This window comes from Lygodium microphyllum, chromosome 3 (genome assembly GCF_053477565.2).
Source record: "Lygodium microphyllum isolate KBCC chromosome 3, Lygodium_microphyllum_v1.1.10, whole genome shotgun sequence".
NCBI classification, from domain to species: domain Eukaryota; kingdom Viridiplantae; phylum Streptophyta; class Polypodiopsida; order Schizaeales; family Lygodiaceae; genus Lygodium; species Lygodium microphyllum.
In genome coordinates, this window is record NC_141137.1 from 107,612,805 (window position 1) to 107,632,847 (window position 20,043).

The 20,043-nt window shown below is 41.3% G+C and overlaps 1 protein-coding gene across 1 annotated transcript; it reads right to left on the reverse strand.

The window, feature by feature from the left end:
* Positions 1–475: 475 nt before the first annotated feature.
* On the reverse strand, positions 476–18,377 carry LOC148038726 (cathepsin B-like protease 3). Its single transcript, XM_087674574.1, has 11 exons — positions 18,006–18,377; positions 17,158–17,187; positions 16,799–16,879; positions 16,564–16,714; positions 16,340–16,344; positions 16,163–16,237; positions 15,943–16,068; positions 1,374–1,589; positions 1,172–1,285; positions 1,009–1,044; positions 476–854 (listed from the first exon to the last, which is right to left on the reverse strand). Exons 1-11 carry the CDS (start codon positions 18,069–18,071, stop codon positions 753–755), a joined length of 1,002 nt encoding a protein of 333 aa, XP_087530700.1. The 5' UTR covers positions 18,072–18,377; the 3' UTR covers positions 476–752.
* Positions 18,378–20,043: the final 1,666 nt, after the last annotated feature.

Below are 20,043 nucleotides of genomic sequence, written 5' to 3' on the forward strand. Positions count from 1 at the left end.
GCCCTTAAGAGGCTTCAAATAGCTTGAACTGTAATGTCAACTTTGGCCTATATAGCTTGCATTTCCTCTTATCTTGATATTATTTTAATGAAACTCCTCCCTTTCCAAAAAGATCATAAATCCAAAATGGCATGAGAGAGAGATGATGATGATGAAGATAACGACAACTTTAACTTCACTCACCTTGGGAAAAGCATAAGAAAGGGAATGGCTAAGAATGATGAAAGCATCGGAGGGCCGAGGCACTAGTTCAGCATAATCAAGCCCCTCACCCTAGATTCCCAAACACACATGCTTCTGCTCTGCAAAAGATTCTTCCCTGGATATCCCTAGGATAATGTGACCCACTGATACATAGCTCAACAATTTACCATTTTAGGACAGGATGATAGCACTCCTTCAAATTCAGCAGCGATTCCACACTTTCCAAAATGTCAATCAGTTGGCCCTCATGAAAGAGCTAACTTTCAAGGTGGGAAGAGACGCCAGAAGGCAATGGTTTATAACGTGCAGTAAGCAATCAGAAACAAAAGATGCACAGACAGTGATGGTGCTAGTGATCTCAAGTTTTCACCATGCCATCGGAGGTGCCAAGGCAGACTTGTTTGTTTTTAAAACAGTCGAGAGAGAGACTTGACACTCCAAAAGAAGAGCTTTGTACAGTATTTTACATGCCATTATGTCTTTCCGGCTTAATAAGGTCTCACACATCAAGTAATGAATTTGCACTGGTTTTTAATGCAATGCATTGTTTATTGTACTGCAAGGAGACTCTGGCCAGCTGGCATTCCAGCGACCACATTTCCCTCAATGCCACATTCATCGAAGCCTCTCCTGATCATGAAATACCCATCCTGAAACAAAAATAAGAAGGGCTTTTGTCAGGCAAAGCCATAACTTGCACGTCTGAAGCATTTACATACTCTCGCAATTTGTATTAGAGCCCTTTCAACATGAAGTACAAAGAGCATTTAACAAATCATGAGCAAGCAAACATTGAGTACATACTTGACCCCACCCCCGATTCCAGGAATTTGCTAGGAGCTGCAAAACCAGATAAATTGATAATACGCACAAAAGCATATTGCTTATCACGGTTGCATCTGGTATAAACCAGATATCATCAAGGAAAATTCTACAAGATACAAAATGGTGAACTGCAAATGCATACCCAGAAATCAACACCTTCCTCAGTTGTGCCCCAACCAATTAGCTTGACAGCATGCCCACCAACATAAAAACCCTCCATGTACTGGTATACCCCCGACTTGTAATGTGCGAAGTCCTACCAGTGTAGATATATTATAAGGTTGGCATACAAAAGACACAAAGTAAAATGATGTTAAAAACTCAGGTATTGAGAAGTGTCATACCTCAAAAACTCGGAAAGATACTTCCACAGGCCCATTTGTGTATACTTCAGCCATAATATCATAAGGATCGGATCCAACCCTGTAAGCACTAGATGCATAATGCTTTGCAGAAGACCATTCAGTATTATCTTTGCATTCCTTCACACACTCAGGGGTTGAATAGAGAGGATCACAGCCTGGATGCTGACACCCAATATCATCAAAGTAGGGATCACACTGGCATACACAAGATAAAACCTAATCAATTGTACATTGTGGCAGGATAACTTCAAAGGGCGGGGGAAAGAAATCTTGCCACAAGTGCTCCCTCCCTCAAACCTCTTGATTACCCATCACTCTGATTCAAGCCATCTTTTGCTTCAAGCATGAAACCACCCTTCCACACTTTCTAGTGCTAGGGCCCATATGTTTCCAAGAAACTCATCAGCCAGTAAGAAGGATCTTTAGTATCTTACATCTGGAAACACTCACCCATCCTTTTCCCATCAGCCAGTAAGAAAGGATCTGAAATCATACCAACTCCTTTGCTGGGGCTTATTAGCAATGAAGGAAAATGACCCAGATTTGCTGAATAATGACCCATCATTTATACAAAGATAACCAAAAAATGAAGAAACTTATTAATCTAGCGAATATGCCTGTTATGGATTACATTTAGTCTTGAACACATCTCTACAGTGAAAATTGCGAATACAGCCATGTAAAATAGGCTCCAAAGCGAAAAAGAGAAATTTCTGAAACATAAGCTATAGTGGACACAATTCCTTCAGGAAGTGAATCACTGAATGAAACATTCTCATGTGGATGTGATGGACGCATATATATATATGTGAATGTGATGGATACGTGGTGGGAATATTCCTTTCTCAGTGTGATACAGGCATTATTATGTGAATGTGTAGACCTATTCGTGTGTTTTGGAATATGAGATCTGCTCTGGACAGGATATTGTGGAATTCCTCAAGAACCTGAGGATTCATTGAGTGCGATTGTGAGTTGGAGAGAGACATAATGCCTGAAAGGTCAATATGGTTTGTGAGAGAGATGGATCACTGAGTGTGATGATTGGACCATGGGAGACTCGTAAGATGCTGCATGGGAAATTCGATTGCATTAGGCATCCATACGCAAACTTGTGGTAACCGCTCTTCAGAGCTACCTTTCTAAATGTAAACTCATGCAGTTGTGAATCATGAGTTCCCAAACTTGGAGAAAGAGAGGAACTACCCAAAAAATAATGTACACATATGATCCATGGGTAGAAGACAAGTACAGGGCAGCAACTTTTAGACTGAGTAAGAAAGTGCTGGGATGACCCAAGGACAAAGTATAATTAAAGCAAGAGGTCCAATACCCCAGGAAAAGGCACAAGGAATGATCTGCACAAATTGGCCTGCCATGTGGCACTTGGTTGGCCTACCATGTCATCTGCAGATTGTCCAACTATCTTAACTACACCCTTGCCATTGGTGCACTCCATGATTAGTCCCAATTGTTGAGCAGTTGTTGAGTGAAGAGCACAGCTGAGAGGGATGGAGGTAGAGCAGGAGTGAGCGAGAGTGTGACGGCTGAAGAGTGAGTGAGCAAAGTGAAAAGTACGATTCCGTTAGAGTGTACCAACAAATGTATTGGTACACAAAGAATAAAATGTATTTATACTTGGGGCACGTAAAGGGTGCATTCACATGTACAATGTGCGTGTACTATACACGGAGGTTTTAAACCGGGCCTTTATCCCAACAACCTTCCACTTAAAGGTCCGATGTGAATCTTTAGCAAACCAACTCCCACTAGTCGTATGCAATGCTCGTGCTGAGCTTTGCTTAGACTTTTAGTGAGGACATCTGCAAGGTTGTCTTATGTTTTAATCTTGGTCAATGTGAGTTAACCATCTTTCAGAATCTGTCTGATGAAATGATATCGCACATCTATATGCTTTGTGCGTGAATGATACATGGCATTCTTAGCTAGATACACAACACTCTGGCTATCACATCCCAAAATTGCAGTACCCATAGATGTATTCAGCTTCAGTGGTACTCAGAGCAACGATGTTCTGCAACCTGGAACACCAAGAGACAACTCCACCAGCAACTGTGAAGACATACCTACTGGTGGACCTATGAGTGTCCAAGCCACCTGCCATGTCTGCATCACAGTAACCCTGCAAGCTAAGTGCACCCTACCCATAGCAAATACTTTTTCTTTGTGTACCCTTAAGGTATCAAAGAATACACTTGACAGCCTCCCAATGTGTTTTGCCACGATTTGACATAAACCTGCTAACAACACCGACTGCATGAGCAATGTCTAGACGAGTAGCAACCATAGCATACATAAGAGAGCCACAAGTTGATAAATAAGGAACTCCCTTCATAGCATTTGCTTCCACGTCATCTTTCGGGCTGTTGGCTTTGCTAAGTTTGAGATAAGGAGGTAAGGGTACCCCAAAAGGCTTAGCTTCAACCATGTTAAATCTGTCCAGTACCTTTCCAATGTACTTTTCTTGAGATAAAAACAGCAATTTCTGCATTCTATCTCTATGAATCCTCATGCCCAAAATACGCTCTGCATTCCCCAAATCTTTCATGGAGAAAGCTGATTTCATGTGATTTTTGAGAGCATCCAAGCTAGTCTTTCTTTTCCCAACTAGCAACATATCATCCACATACAGAACAAGTATGATGGGGTTGCCATCTGTATCCTTTTTCATATACAAGCAATGATCTGCATGGCTGCGTGTAAACTCATGAGATAGCATAAAAGTGTCAAACTTTTTATACCACGGCTTGCTTCAATCCATACATGCTGCGTTTTAGCTTACACACCATCTGCTCTTTTCTAGGAACTAAAGCCCTCAGGGCTGTTTCATGTAGGTTTCCTCATCAATGTCACCATGCAAGAAAGTTGTTTTTACATCCATTTGATACAGCTCTAAGTCCAATACAGCAGTAAGAGCAAAAAGCACACGTAAAATGGTCATCTTCACAACAGGTGAGAAGACCTCTTGGAAGTCAATCCCTTCCTTTTGTGCATACCCTTTGGCAACCAGCCTTGCCTTGTACTTGGGTTTCCCATCAACTGTCTTTACTTTGTACACCCATTTGTTTGGAAGTGGCTTCCTTCCCTTGGGCAATGACACAAGATCCCAAGTATCATTTGCACATAGAGATTTAATCTCTTCCTGCATAGCTAGCTCCCACTTACTGTTAGACTTCTTGACGACACCAGAGTAATAAGAAGACTTCACTTGTTTTCCATATAAGCAATCATTACAAATTCAAGACCAGAGCCTTTTACATCAAATCTCCCTAAAGAGGAGAGAACCTGAAGGCCTTTCTGGCTCACATGACTAAGTCTTTTGTGCCAAAGCTCCATCTGTAAATGGACTTCAACCACAACCAAGAACTTGCCAGGTAATGCTTTACACTGCAAGTAATATAAAGTCTCCCTTTTGCTGCCTTTAACAATCAACATAGAGCCCTTATGGACCTTCCAAGATCCACCACTAAAGGTAGTAAAATACACTTTAGCATCAAGCTGCCCAACTGATAGTAGACTTTTCTTTATGCCAAGTACAAATCTGACATCATGCAAAATCAGCTCTTGGCCATTTTCAAGAGCCAAGTGAATGGACCAACACCCTCTATCTCACATGCATAGTTATTACCCAAGTACACCTTGCCTAGGCAACCTACAGTGTATTAAAAAAATGACTCCAGAGAGGGAGTAACATGAAAAGAGGCACCGTTGTCCACTATCCATGATTGTGACAGCCCATCATGAGCTGAAAGTAAGGCATCAATTACCTCCTTTTTGGTGACGTGCATATCATCTGTTGCTGCCATAATATTTGCATCATTACATGAGGCTACAACAAGTATCTCTTCAATGTCAGGAAGCTCTTCAATCACCACACTAGATGCAACATTTGCCTTTGCAACTTCTTTTGAGAAAGAGCTGTCATCATCTTTCTTATCATCCTTCTTTTTCTTACCCTGTTGTTTCTTTCTTTCTTACTCTTTCTTGAAGTACCGAAAATCGGGCTTTTTATCCCCTTTACGCCCACACTGATAGCATGTGACATCTTGTTGTTTGCCCTTGCTTTTGCTTCTGCTTTTCCCTTTACTGGCTACATTACCCCTCTTTTCAGACCTGCCTCTCACATGGTAAGCTGAACCACTGCTTTCACCACTAGACTTTCTTCTGATTTCTTCATTAAGGATTGAACCTCTTACACCATCAAAAGTCAAAGTAGGATTGCTGCTAAGTGACACAACCAAAGATTCCCAGTTGTCAGGCAAAGTCATCAATAAGAAAATAGCTTTCAATTTATCATCAAAAGCCGCCAAACCAAAGTCCTGCCAGCTGACTCAAAACCCCTATGAAAGTACTCAAATGCTCAGATGTTGGCTTAGACTCATCCAACTCCATGTTCACAAGTTTACGCATAAGATGCACTTGATTCACAGGAGTTGTATTTTCATAAGTGTCCTTAAACTTTTTCCATATAGCATAACCTGTATCAAGGCGCTTAATGTCTATAAGTACACCATCAGACACTGCCATCTTAATGTATGCAATGGCCTTCTTATTAAGTCTAGCCCAATCCACATCTGTCATAGCTACAAGCTTAATCTCCAAGAGAGTATCTTCATAGTCCTTGAGAAACAAAATGTCTTGCATCCTATCCTTTCACAAGTCAAAGCCAATGCTATCAAACCTCTTGATTTCAAAGAGGGATTTAGTGTCACTGCTGCTAGAAGCATTTGCAGCCATTTTTCAGCAATAAACCAGAAATTCAATGCTGCAATTTATGACTGCAAAAAATGAGCTGAATATTCAGTTGATTTCAGCCTAAATTTTCAGCAAATAATAGCGAGATTCAGTCCAAGTACGACAACAGGGAGGAGAGAGAAAACTGAGCAAGCGGTAGCTAGAGAGCAACCTGCAATAGTCACTCTACTATAAACAGCTGCATATTGAGGGTGGAAGGCTAGAAACAGGCGCTAGTTTGCAGATGACAGCAAGGGACAGCTAAGACTGCGATGAGTGGAAATATCCTCTGTGAGTGGAAATATCCTCTGTGACAAGGGTGTGGGCAGCAAGTTGAAAACACTTGAAACGTGCAAAAACGAGATCTATCACTCAATGGAGGGCAGCACACTTATTTATAGAAAGTTTGGGCCCTCCCAAGTGGGTTTGTGCTTATGGGACACAGACACTCTCTAGGAACGTATTTCTTTTAAATAAACAAGATTACTTCATTAATTAAGCATGTTTTCGAGATGTTTAAGTGAAGCTAATGTACAATACACCCTCTTATGCCCAACAACGGTGCCCATTTTTCTTTTCTTTTATCCCCAAGGTGTCCCATCCCAAAGCAGCTAGAGCATCGGACAAAGCGTCGACTACCCACGGTCTACTAAGACTACAGAGGCGATGGTTATCTTACCAAGGGAGCCTAAGTGATCACCCCAAAGAGGGCAGGGCATCGGACAAAGGATGCACATCGGCTGCCCAGTGGCCTACCAAGCCCTGCAAAGGCGGATGGAATCAACTATTGACTTTTTTTAAAATAGATTTGATAAATGAGGGTTGTAGAGCAGTTTTCGTCCTATTAAGTATCCGTGCCCCAATACAGGAGAGTGATAAGGGATGGTCAGATCCAAGACCTTCACAAAACAAGCATACTATCCCTACCATTACTCGGTGTCGGTGAAGAAGGAAAATGACTAAGATGTAGGTATAGCAAATAAGTGAAGCAAGCAAGACAAGCAACGCAAGCAAGCAAGCTAGAAAAAAATTGCCTTGGAGACTGCCATGTGCAATGCCACGAATACGGTGGATCCAAAGTTGACCACTCCAAAAGACCGAACAGGAATAAATGCGTACAGATGTATGTTTACATGAACAGAATGCCAATGCATGAGGTAATGCAAAGGGAGATCCAAGATGTCATGCTCACGCAAAATGCTATGCAACGGTGCCACTTGGACAGTGTCCTCGCAGGGGAATTGTTCACTTGCCCAAACGCACTTTTACAATCATATCATCCTAACAGTGTCGATGAAGTTACAAATGTCCATAATACAATACAAAAGAATAAATAAATGTCTAAAAACTGTAAGCATCATCACTGCCACTATCAAGAGAAGAAGCCACCCCTCTCAAACTGGAAGGGAAAGCAAGAGGGAAGCACCCTCTCCCTGTCAATCTAAAGAAGTAGGGAAGGGTGTACCCAAGCCGATTTTGGTTAGCAGGTACTAAAGAACCGGCTCGTTGACCACTTTAGTTAAGATGTTTGCAAAATTATCTGATGAAGGCACAAACTCTAGGCGGATAGTGCCTAGCTCAATCTGCTCTCTGGAAAAGTGGAAGTGGACTCGCACATGCCGCGTCCGTGGTGTGATGATCGGATTGCCCGCAAGGGCAATGGCACTCTAGTTGTCACTGTAGACAACAATGGAAGGATCGCAAGGAAATGAAGCGCCGCCAGTAAACTCCTTAGATAGATGGCCTCGATGGTGCCATCAAAGAGAGCCCTATACTCAGCCTCGGCCATGGAAGCCGCCATCGTCTCCTGTTTATGGCTAGACCAGGAAATGGGAGTCGTGCCCAAGGTAAAGAGGTAGCCACTATGGGAACGCCGAGCCACAAGAAAGTCATCGGGACAAAGGAATGTTTTGGACCAAGCTAAAAGTTGATGGAACTTTAGATAAGTACAAGGCTTGCCTTGTAGTGCAAGGGTTTCGATAGAAGCATGGCATTGATTATGAAGAGACGTTTGGCCCTACTGTGTAGTTGATATCTTTCCGGTTGCTTCTCGCGCTAGCCGCTCACCACAGTTGGCCGATACATCAGATGGATGTCAAGAGTGCCTTCCTGAATGGTTTTCTTGAGGAGGAAGTCTATGTGGAGCAGCCACCGGGCTTTCGTTCTGGGAACGTGCGGGATAAGGTATTTTGCTTGCAGAAAGCTCTTTATGGGCTGAAGCAAGCACTGCAGTCTTGGTTCCATAGGATGGATGAGTTCTTACAGGCTCATGGATACCATTCTACCCCTTATGACCCGAACTTATATATTCGATCTACTGCAGAGAGGGATAGTTATATCTTGCGGTTGTACATTGATGACTTACTCATCACAAGCTTAGATTTTGTTGCCATCGCAGAAATTAAGTCAGTTGTTGGGCTGCATCTCATCAAATGCTGGTGCATTTGGTCATCAAATGCTTGATTATGACAGGTATGAAGTGTTTTAAGATGGCAAGAGGCAAATGCTTGACCTTAAGCTTTGACATGAGCTGAAATCAGAGTGGGCAGATCTAGAAAAAAGGGCAGCACTGCTGTATACACAGTATAAATGGTATATGGAACACATTGAAGAGCTTTGGAAGACCGATGTCTCTGACCAAGAAACCCCAATTCTCATAAGCGTATGGTGTATACCTATGGTGTATACCTATGATGTCTCCCAATTCTCATAAGCGTATGGTGTATACCTATGGTGCAGTGAAGCGGGTGGGTGAAAACCACAAGACTCATTTTAATATGATGACAAATTAATCACAATTCATTATTAAACTATCCCATTAATGCGTGGTGAGTCGTATTTGCATCCCAATCCCTACTTAGAATAACTTGAGAGGACTCGACTAGGGATCTCTACAAATGCAATTCATTTTTAGAAATTAGATGATTTGTGGTACAAAGTGCATACATGCATGATTTTGGGGGGTCCATTATTATTTACAAATTAAATGTGTGTAAAGTGCATGTGTGCGCACACTATGAATGGATTTTATTTTACAAAACTAAGTGAGTTATTGTGTTATGTGCGCATGCAACAGTGGGGTTTCTTTTATAAATTAACGACTAGTTCTTTTTAATTAGAAATTTATGAGGTACGTTTTGTTTGTTCGTGTGGGTGTAACGATCGGTCAAATTTTAGTTACAATTAAGTGTATTATTGTGCTTCTTGTTTGTGAAGGAGGGAAAAAGAAAAAAAATCTGGCATTGTGTGGACACCCGCAAGGTCTCATGCGCAAAATCCCATATCCAAATAAGACTTAGAACAGAAAAATCCACATATGAAAACAATAGGTTGATTAGGTTTGATAGTTGACCTCTTATAAGGTACAAAGAAAACCAATACTAATACCATGGTAAAAAATAAAAAGAAAGGAGACAAGGAAAGGTTTGTCACATGGATGTGTTAGTTTTTTTTAGTTTTTTTTCAATTTAATTAATTTTTAAATTATCTTCATATATTTCTATTTTTTAATTTTAATTTATGTGGTGTTTGAATTATTATGATTTTAAAGTTGTGTATTGAATTGTGTTCAAAATTTAGTTTTTAGATGTCATATCACATTTGATGTGAATGAAACTTGCAACATTTGGATTAGTTTATTTTATGATGGGTTTTCCATTGGGTTTGTAGCAAGTCGGGGAGATCTTCTAGGTCCCTACGGAGTGAAATCCGATGGTAAGATCCTCGAATCCTACATAGTCCGCTAGTACTAGCAAGGTAACAGGTCTCACGGAGAGGACCTAGTAGCTAAAGAATCTGCAGGAATGTTAGGAGTATGAAGTAGACCAGGCTTAGTAGACACAATCTCCGATGATATGGAAGGAGAAATCGGATCGGAATCCGGTATACAGAGGACTGCACAATATCCTTCTCATTAAAAATGACGTCCCTCCAAACGATCACCTTATTTGTCCAAAGATCGAACAAACGATAAGCTTTCACTTCAAAGGAATATCTGACAAAAAAAAGGAGATCATCTCGAAAAGTGAGCTTTCATATCTTATCATCAGGCACGCGCGCGCGTGTGTATGTGTAGGCACGACACCCGAAGACTCTGGAGTGGAAAATAATAGGCCGAGAGCCAAAGAATGCCTCATACGGAATCTTATGAGAGGAAGAGCCGCAGTCATTGAGAATGTACGCCGTAGTGTTAATAGCCTCGACCCAAAGGCGCTTGGGGACCTCTACTTGCAAAAAGCATAGAGCATGCCATTTCCATGATTGTCCGGTTCCTATGCTCTGCGACTCCATTTTGAGAGTGGGAGTTGGTAGAGGTGAGCTGGCAAGAGATGCCATACTGCTGTAGAAACTCGGAAAACTCGTGAGAGATAAATTCACCACCGCTATCACTCCTCATACAACCAACATGACGTCTAGTCTGGTTATGAACCAGTAGCACCCAAGTAGAAAAATATGTGAAAGCATCTGACTTATGCTTCAGGAAGTACACGCACATGTATCTAGAATGATCATCCACTATCAAAAAAAAGTACAACGCGCCGTTCAAGGCAGTAGTGGATGTCGACCCACAAAGATCAACATGAATCAATCTAAGAGGCGCCTCAACACGGTGTGGATTGCTGAGGGAAAGGGGTACGGTGCTGCTTCTCGAGAGCTAACAGGCTTTATGGACATCGCGAGCTAGCTTCAAGTGAGGAAGGCCCTCAACCAGCTCACGGCGTGACAACTCATAAAGAGAGTCATAACCAAGATGCCCTATGCGAAAATACCAAAGACACTCATTGTTCGTAGGCTCCCGAGATGTGGCAAATGCTTGGAAGCTATGGAACACGGAGCCCTCGGCTATCGGTTTAGTCAAAAAGTGTGTCATGTGGTATAAGCCATTAAGTTGTGCCGCACCGCAAGCAATCACTAAACCAGCCTGAGAGTCAAGGACCTCGATTGTAATCGTTGTAAAGAAATTACTCGCCCCAACCGACAAAGCTGCTGAACAGATAACAAGTTTACCCCAAGCTAAGAAACATGATATACATTGTCCAATGAAGCAAAATTCAAACCCTTGTCAATGGTAAAATTAACGCAACCTTGAGCCTAAATCTTGACCGAGGAGTTGTTTCCTACATGGACCCGCCCAGCTGCAGGGACTCGGGTACGGAAGATGTCCTCTATAGGAGTCCTGCGATGTGTAGCTCCACTGACCACAAACCAAACAAAAGCTGAAGTGCTCGGCTATGATGAGTGGGCCTCCCTCATTAGGAAGCAACTCACAGATATGGATAAGACTCGCATCTGATGTCTTTACAAAGATGATGTGGACCACTGCAGACCAGTCAGACAAGCCCTCTGGAGTTGAGAACATTGTCGACAATGATAACTGACTAGTGGTAGTGTGAGTCTGAGCTTTAAACTTCCCCTTGCCATCACTCTGCCTCCCCTGTTGGGGGTTGCTCGACTGAGGGGCTGGGGTCTGAGACTTAGGTTTTGGTGTTGTACCTCTTACCTTTGATCAACACTCATTGTCAAAATGACCAGCCTTTTGACAATGTTGACAATATCTGTTCTTTTTAGGTAGATTCTGCCACCCTGGTTTGAGTTGTGACTAGGAGTTTCCTTGTGATTCCCCGATTGACTTTGTTTTAGATTTTGATTGGAAGTTTGATTTTGTTTGCCCTTCCCTTGCTGCCCCTTCTGAGAAGGACCAACAAGAGCCCCCTCTAAGGGATTATTTATATGATATTGATCGAATAACCGTACATAACGCAACAACTAACACTCAAAATCATAGAAAGTAGACATGGTAGGCTTTGAAACTATACCTTCCACAAAATTCAAGTATTTCCTAGGGAGTTTGTTTAGAAACAGTGTGACTTGATCGTCAGAGAACTTGGAAGTCCTCGTAGTGGAGAATTTGGCAAGAAGACGCCTGTCAACTCATCTCGGTCAAAGATTTTGAAATTTTGAAGCTCATAGTCAAGATTGATACGACAGGTCCTATCCCCAATCGCATAGCGGTCAAGTGTGCCCACTGCTCTGACGCTAAGTCAAAATATTGAAGCTGAGAATGAAACTCAAACAATAAGCCCTGCATCAGCTCGACAATAGCGGAGACATTCCTAGCCTTTCATGGGCGGACGACCTCATATGGAACAAGTGCAGGATCCGGTTGGGGTTCCAACCCTTGCACAAGATCCCATAGGTTCTGTGAGTCAAGGACATGTCTCATCAAGTTCGACCAAGTGGTAAAGTTTGAATCGTTGAAACGTGTCTTGTCACTGAATGCATGCTTGATTGAAGACAAGGTAGAACCATGAGGTGTTGGGAAAGTGGGCTAAGATGGATTGGTGGAATAAGATGGCGGTGGTAGTGAAGGGGTCTGATAAGAAGGAGGGAAAAGAGGTGGGTAGGCATAAATGAGCTGTGAATGTCCAATGAGTGCCAATTGAGGCGGAAGAACTGAAACATGAATGTTTTCATAAGGTGCCAGTATAGGTAAGAAGAATTGGTCCTCAAGAGAATCTTTGCCATAGTCAACAAACTGTGCTCTTTCTTCCTCATGATTTCTACCAATATATTGCAAAACAAAAGAGATAAAAGACAAAGAAACAAAAGACGAATCTAAAGCACTATGCACTGAAGTAGATAGCGCATGATGAAAGAATGGAATATACTCCAGATCTCTTTCTCCAACAATGGGGGCCTATCCCTGATGGAGGTCTCGACGGCTCTGCAACATCATCAGACTTACGCGCAAAATCTGAAGAGAGAAAATCATGTATACCTTCATTGAGTAGCTTTTCTTCAAGGAAAATCCTTGGGTCAAGCTGTTGAATCTTCTTCATCAGACAGCTTACATAACTTTGTTTCTTCCTTATGGTTAGAAATGTCTTCCACCATGTTAGAACTTTGTGGAGCAAGCTGATCTACCCACTCTCACTCGGTTCTCGGCATAGATGTTTCTGGAGATTGAACTGGTGGTGTTGTGTTCGAACCTACTATTGTTCTTGCTTTTGCAGAGAGCTTTCAGATCAAGGCCTAGGTTTCTCTCAAAGAACCTTGCTTTGATACCATGTTAAGAAATAGCCTAATACAAAAACACAAACAAAAACCGTATGACAAAGCATAGACTGATAAAAGAACACAGTTAGGGTTAAGGTAACTCAAAGACAATGAACACAAAAAATTAATGAAGTGATATGACTACTGAATATACAATGCTCATTCAGCAAACACACTATGCAATGAATGAATACTGAACCTCAAACTCTTGTATCTCAAGGATCAGGGTAGGGCTAATGAGCTGGAGTGTGTGTCGTACTCCAGACGGATCCCGATTCGCAGCAAGGCAACCTCCGGATATCGAACACCGACAAACGCAGCCAAGGAAGGTTGGATCTGATGTAGACGACAGTGCAAGAGAGAGAAAGACTAAAAATCCAAGCTGCAAGAGAGAGAAAACAGCAAATGCAGGCAATGGAGAGAGAAAATCTGCTGCAATAGGCTAAGGAGAGATAATCTGCTGCGACAAGCTGAGGAGAGAGAAAACTGAGCAGGCGGCAACTGGAGAGTGATTAGCAACAATTGCTCTAATGTAAATAGCTGCAAAATACGGGTGGAAGGCTGGAAACAGGCGCCAGACTATAGATGACAGCAAGGGATAGCTGACACTGCAATGTCCTCTGTGAAAAGGGTGTTGGCAACAAGCTGAAAACACCTAAAACCTGCAAAAGCGAAAACTATCACTGAATGGAGGGCAACATACTTACATATAGAAAGTTTGGGCCCTCCCAAGTGGGTTTATGCTTATGGGACACAAACACTCTCTTGGAACGCATTTCTTTTAAATAAACAAGATTGCTTCATTAATTAAGTATGTTTTGGGGTTGTTTAAGAGAAGCTAATACATTTTTAGCTCAACAAAGGTAAGTTGGTGAGCTCACTATACTCTTGTTGATTCATTTGTTCTTGCTTTTGTGAGGTTTTAAAAAAAGAAGGATAGATCAATGAGTATGAGAGATGTATCGGCTATGTAAGAGGTAGCCATTGCCGAGATGGAAGAGGCACTTGACTTATTAGCCAGGATTTTCAAAAACATTTGGATAGAAACAAGTTTCCCACAGTAGTAATTATGAGGAAATGCCTGAAAACTTTGACTACAAATATAGCAAAGTTTACAAGACCTGGGATTTAGATGCATCATATGATAAACACGCAAAGAAATAGGCATCTTCATCCATTACCTACACAAGTAACAACAAATTTCCACCTATACAAGTGTCCAACAAAGACAAAATTTGATACATAACAGGCATTACACTTACCATTTATCAAATGTCATGACTCATAATAGCAAGACACAATACTCAAAAGACAACTTTCATGGCATCATATTGACAAACATGATAGTTTGAACTTTGAAGTTCAAACTGTAAAATTACACAAAACAGCAGACAGACTCTAAGCAAAGAATAGAGAGTGCACAGCAAATTAGTGAGCTGAGATATCTTTATTTGCAAAAAAAGTGCTTTAATGATGGCTCTATCCATCTGTGTGCTTCCACAGTGAAGCTTAGATGGAGATCTAGACAAATTCTAGGTGAAGAGATTAAGGCTTACTAGATAAACTTTGACTAGGTAAATAGATGATCATGGTTCTGAGAGGCCTCCTTTAAGCCTGCGAAGGTGGTCGATCGGCCTAACCACCATACCATATTATTAAACTTCACCAATTAACTCGGAAACATTCCAAGAAATATCCTACAACTCAATATCATACCCATAGGCTAGACCCACATAGCTTGTTTTTACCATCCAGTCGCATAAGACCTTATTTGACACGTACAACTTAAAGATCCAAACAATGTCCAGCCTCACACATGGCTTCTCATCATAATGGGGATCTTACAACTTTGAGAACCATGGATAATTGGTGGCAATTTACAAGGATGGGGCATTCTAACACAAATATCCAAGACGTAAGTAGTAAGTACTAGAGCATTGACAGAGCAGAGATATTAGACCCTAGAGTGAAAGTCCAAACTTCAAACACAATCTCCGAAGTTACTTTCTTCCTGGGTAAGACTCGAGCCATTCTTTCAATTATCTATCCATGTTCTTGTTTTCTTCCATTTTTTCCTTTTTGTTTTTGGGGGGTGTGGGCAGAAATATGGTTTGTGGTGTCTTCAACTCCTACTTCAGCTCTGGCAAAACCAGTTGGCTCACGTCCTGCAGCAGGCACCAGTCCTACCACTCAATATTGATTGATTCATTCACCCTAGATCACTTGTTCATTGAGTTCATTATCATTTCCCTTCTGTTTCCGAGTATTCATTTTTGGGTCATGTTGTTCACCCACTCCCTGTCTCCCTACTAGCCCTAGTGTATCCTCAAACCTCTTTCTGACTCTAGCTACAATCTATTTCACATCACATGGTATATCTTATGAGCTCATCCTTCAGGAGTAACTTAGCAAGAAGTAATTTGAAACACATCCAGCAGATCAAGTCCCAATTTAGGGATAGCATCTTCCCATCTCCAAGACATTGAGACAAAGTAATAAAATGGATTGAAACCCTGCCTATTCACACTGACCCCCTCAAGAATACAGTTATATACAAAGTCATTGAGCAGAATCATTTCAAAAAGACATGCTCTTTAGACACATATACTAACACATTATGAACATAAGTTTACTGGAACTATGTGAAAGCATGTCTGCTGAAACAGAATGTTTTCTCCAACAATTTCCTAGCGTCTCGATGGCAGTTTACAGCAATGATCAATAAGTATGGCATTACCTGCGTCGTGACAACACCACTTCGTACAAAATATTCCCACGCCTGTAAGGGATACCCTCCATTGCATCCACTCCCACACTCGAAGCCACAGCAAGACAGCAAGTCATTCTCTGACAGAGTAATCGTCTGCAGATTCAAATATAATATTTCCGCAACAACAAATCAAAATCGGTTACTACAACTAGTCAGTGCACAAACCACATATAAAAAAATGACTTGCCTCATTAAAGTGAATACAAAAGCGATCCGAAAGAGCCTCTACTGCTCCAAAAGCCCAGCATGAACCACAATGGCCCTAAATACATGACAAGGCAGGAACTTCGCCATCAAGCACATTCTAAAAGTTCATGCTGAGCATGTTAATAAACTTTGTGACTATTTATGTGACGAACGGTACCTGATCTGTAGATCCAACCAAGTAGTACATGCCAACATCACAATGTGATATTAGAAAAGGATGCATGTTTGACATGATAAAACAGAGAACATTCATGAGTACCGACTTAAGGACACCAACAATTGCATGTCCACGTTACTTGAAAGCCAACCTATTATAATTGCATGACCACGTTACTTGAAAGCCGACCTATTATCCTTATAGGTTATTTGAGAAGTATGCACCTAAGATATTTGTGAGAGAACTGCACTGAGGCCAAGCTTCTCTTGCATCAAAGTTTGAGGGAAGCTTCAAACTCCGAGGATGAGTGCGAACAACAATGTCTCCATGATCAGGTTCCGTCAATGAACCAAGCAGCACCTTGAAGTCATTCACCTGCATGTGTTTGAGATATTATGTACCCTCACATTTTATTACTATAGGCATAAAGGATGATAAAAAGATGGACCATCAACTTACAGTTACATTTGTGAACCGTGGGTTCATGTGAGCCTTCCAGCTAGCAGTTGGGTGATTGTTCACCTTGTCCACAAGCCATGGCTACAGCGCAGATCATGAATAGTCATCAGCGTCATGAGTTCAGTGTTATCACAGTGCATATGATGATTCATTTTGATTCCAATAGCAACCAAGCTGAGTAGACATATTGTGCCTCATACAATAATCATAACTACTATAAAGTTGACACCCAAGGTTTGAATACGTGAGCCTCTCCTTCCCATTCCCCCAGAAAGAAAAGCAAGAAAAGAAGGGAGAAAAGAAGGACCTCAAAATTGAATTAAAAACTCTCAAGAAAGGAAACAAACACACATACTTACTTGCAAGATGGGCCTGTCACCATCCTGAGCCTGCAACAACCGCCCATTCAATGAGTGGTCTTTTTACATAGCTACCCAAACATAATGCTTCAAAGACTTTAACAGTGGAAGATTCAAGCCTATATCTTTTAAGAAGAAAAATACTAGGTCAAGTTGGAATTTACTGCATGAGACAAAAAAAAACTCAACTTCCCTATTGCAGCTAATCTATGGGATGCAAATCAGACCCAACAGTGGTGAATGAGATAAGAGGCAACAGTGAAGAAGAAAACCCTCTTGTTTTCGGCTCAGGTATGTACACAGATTGTAGTAAATCCCCCCGCCCCCAACCCAGCACGCACACACACAGACATCCTCCTGTTTTAGGCTCCAGGATGTACACGGATTGAAGGGAACACGCACAAACCCCTCTCCCCACCACACACACCTCTCTCTCTCTCTCTCTCTCTCTCTCTCTCTCTCTCTTGTGTGTGAACTGGTTGCTTGATTGCTGGAAGCTGTATATGGCCCTTCTGTAGCTGATTTACATGAGATACCAGTCAACCCAACAGTGAAGCCCCACTCTCTAGATAGATTTCATTCATCTACACGCATATGCATCTTGCATTTGCAAGGTTTTGAAATGCAGAGAATCAAAAATCCCAAAATTACTTGCAACAGTCCGCTTTAACACTGTTCCAATCAGGACCTCAAAGCATACTGTTACGGATTTTCTCGACTTTGCCGGCTCTATCTCATAAAATCGGGAGCAAATTAATGAAAATCCCCGATCAATGAAGTGACGATGGGAGAGGACAAAGCAAACGAGACCCACAATGAAAGAACGGGGTGTTCAAGTTTAGCCTTACCTGAACCAGAGAGCCAGCAACGAACAAAAGCAAACAGAGACGACCCAGCGATGATGATGCTGCCATCTCTCTCTCTCTCGAGCGAGCGAGCGAGCGAGCGATGCGTCTCAAATGAGGAATGACTGTGTTTCGAATTGACCAGGTGGGGAATCTTTTCCCAGAGAATCTAGAGAGGATCCAGCAATCATCAGTGAATTAGCGCTGGAATCTGGCCAGAATGCCGCACTGATGATTGGGTAATTTGGGTTAAACTGGCCGCTTCTATCTATCCTCTTGACGGGTCTAACCCTGTTTCTATGCGACATCTGTCACCGTAGCCCTTGCACATGAGCTACCATGGAAGAGAGCAAGTTATCTTTTCATCAATCGTTAATGATTCTCTCACCTGGGTTCAAAATATATAATACACGATTTTTATATTAAGATAGGTAAATTAGGCTAGTTACACACTGAATGAATGACGAATGACGGATATTCGTTTTGTAAGTTTTAATTAATTAAAATAATTATTTAGGAGTTGGGTATCTAGAATTCTTTACACATTGAGAAGACATGACGTGTTGCTGACCTGTTGAGCAGGTGAACTTCCTCGCCCACTTTTGATCAAGGAATCTTCCTTGCCCAATTTTAAAGTGCCGAACAAGGGTGCATTTTTTATATTTGCAAGTAATGAGATAAATTTATAATTCTACTTTTTTTTACAAAATGTGTCATTTTGGTTTAGTGTGTAACCAGCCTAATTACATTGCCCTTATAGAGGTAAAACATCTCCTAGTGAAGGTTAGACAACACTTTTAAAAGCTTACAAGCATGCACTAAGGCCTCATCTTTATTGACCTTAGTCATGCAAAAAATCTAGAACCTTAGGAATCATACAATTTTTGCGAGGCACCCCAATGCTAGAGGCATTCTTGCTAATTACAGTGGTGCTATTTTTGTTGAACCTCAGTTCAACTATGGTAGCTTCCTATGACTACAAGGAAAAGTGTGTTAAAAGGCTCTTACCATAGTAAGACTAGCTCTTTGGAATACATGCCCAAACCTCATTTGTCTCTCTAAATAGGTGGTTCATTTTTAACCAAATATCATGGTCTCCATGTGTGCCCAAATTGATAATTGGGCTATTGTGGCTCATAAAAAGTTTGAGTGTAATCCTCTTCCATGGTAGCTCATGTGTGCAAGCCATGAAGAGTGCAAAAGTGTAAATTGTGTTCCCTTATTTTCACACAAAGGATTTGTTCACGTTAGAGGATTTTAGATTTTTAGTCTCCACCTTTTGTTGCAATGAACTAAAGAATAATACATGTCACATGAACCACTTTTTGGTTTTAAACAATAAATTTGTTTTCAATTTGAGATTCAAGTAAAACGATGTTTTGATTGAATACCATGCACAAAAAAGACGCATTGATCTCAAAAATAAGTTTGGGCATTAACTATTTACATTGAATTTGGCAGAGATGAGGAGATGAAAATAGTAGCTCGTAAAAGAAATGCCATGTAAATATATAAAAATGTAATTATTGAAAAGCAGATGGTTTTTAGAACCCATAGATGTGACCTAATTTTGATTTTGAAAACCAATGAGTGACCTCAAATTTGGTCTTTGATTTTGAGGTCAACATGAGCAATTGCTACAAATGTTGCATAATACTCTTAATTGTTTAGTGGAGGGTGCACGGATGTGAGAGCATTCCCTTGCTTTCACACTAAGCATGTGATCCTGATTGGGCTACTTAAACTATGAATGCTTCTTTTCCTTCTCAAGTATAAAAGAAGCCTACATAAAGTCAACAAATCAAGGATGCTAAGTCAGCTATCTAGAGTGCCTATTCCAACCAAGTGAGCTCTAAACAATGTACTTTTTTCCTCTTTCTTTTTAGTCACTAAACGATGCACTTTCTTCCTCTCCCTTTCAACCTCTTTTGCTTGAGAAACATCTAGTTCAAATGCCTTTGCAACTTGATATCCCCCTTCTTTTTATCAACACTAGAATCAATTCCATGCAATGATAGCTTCTCGCGATAGAATTCATTCC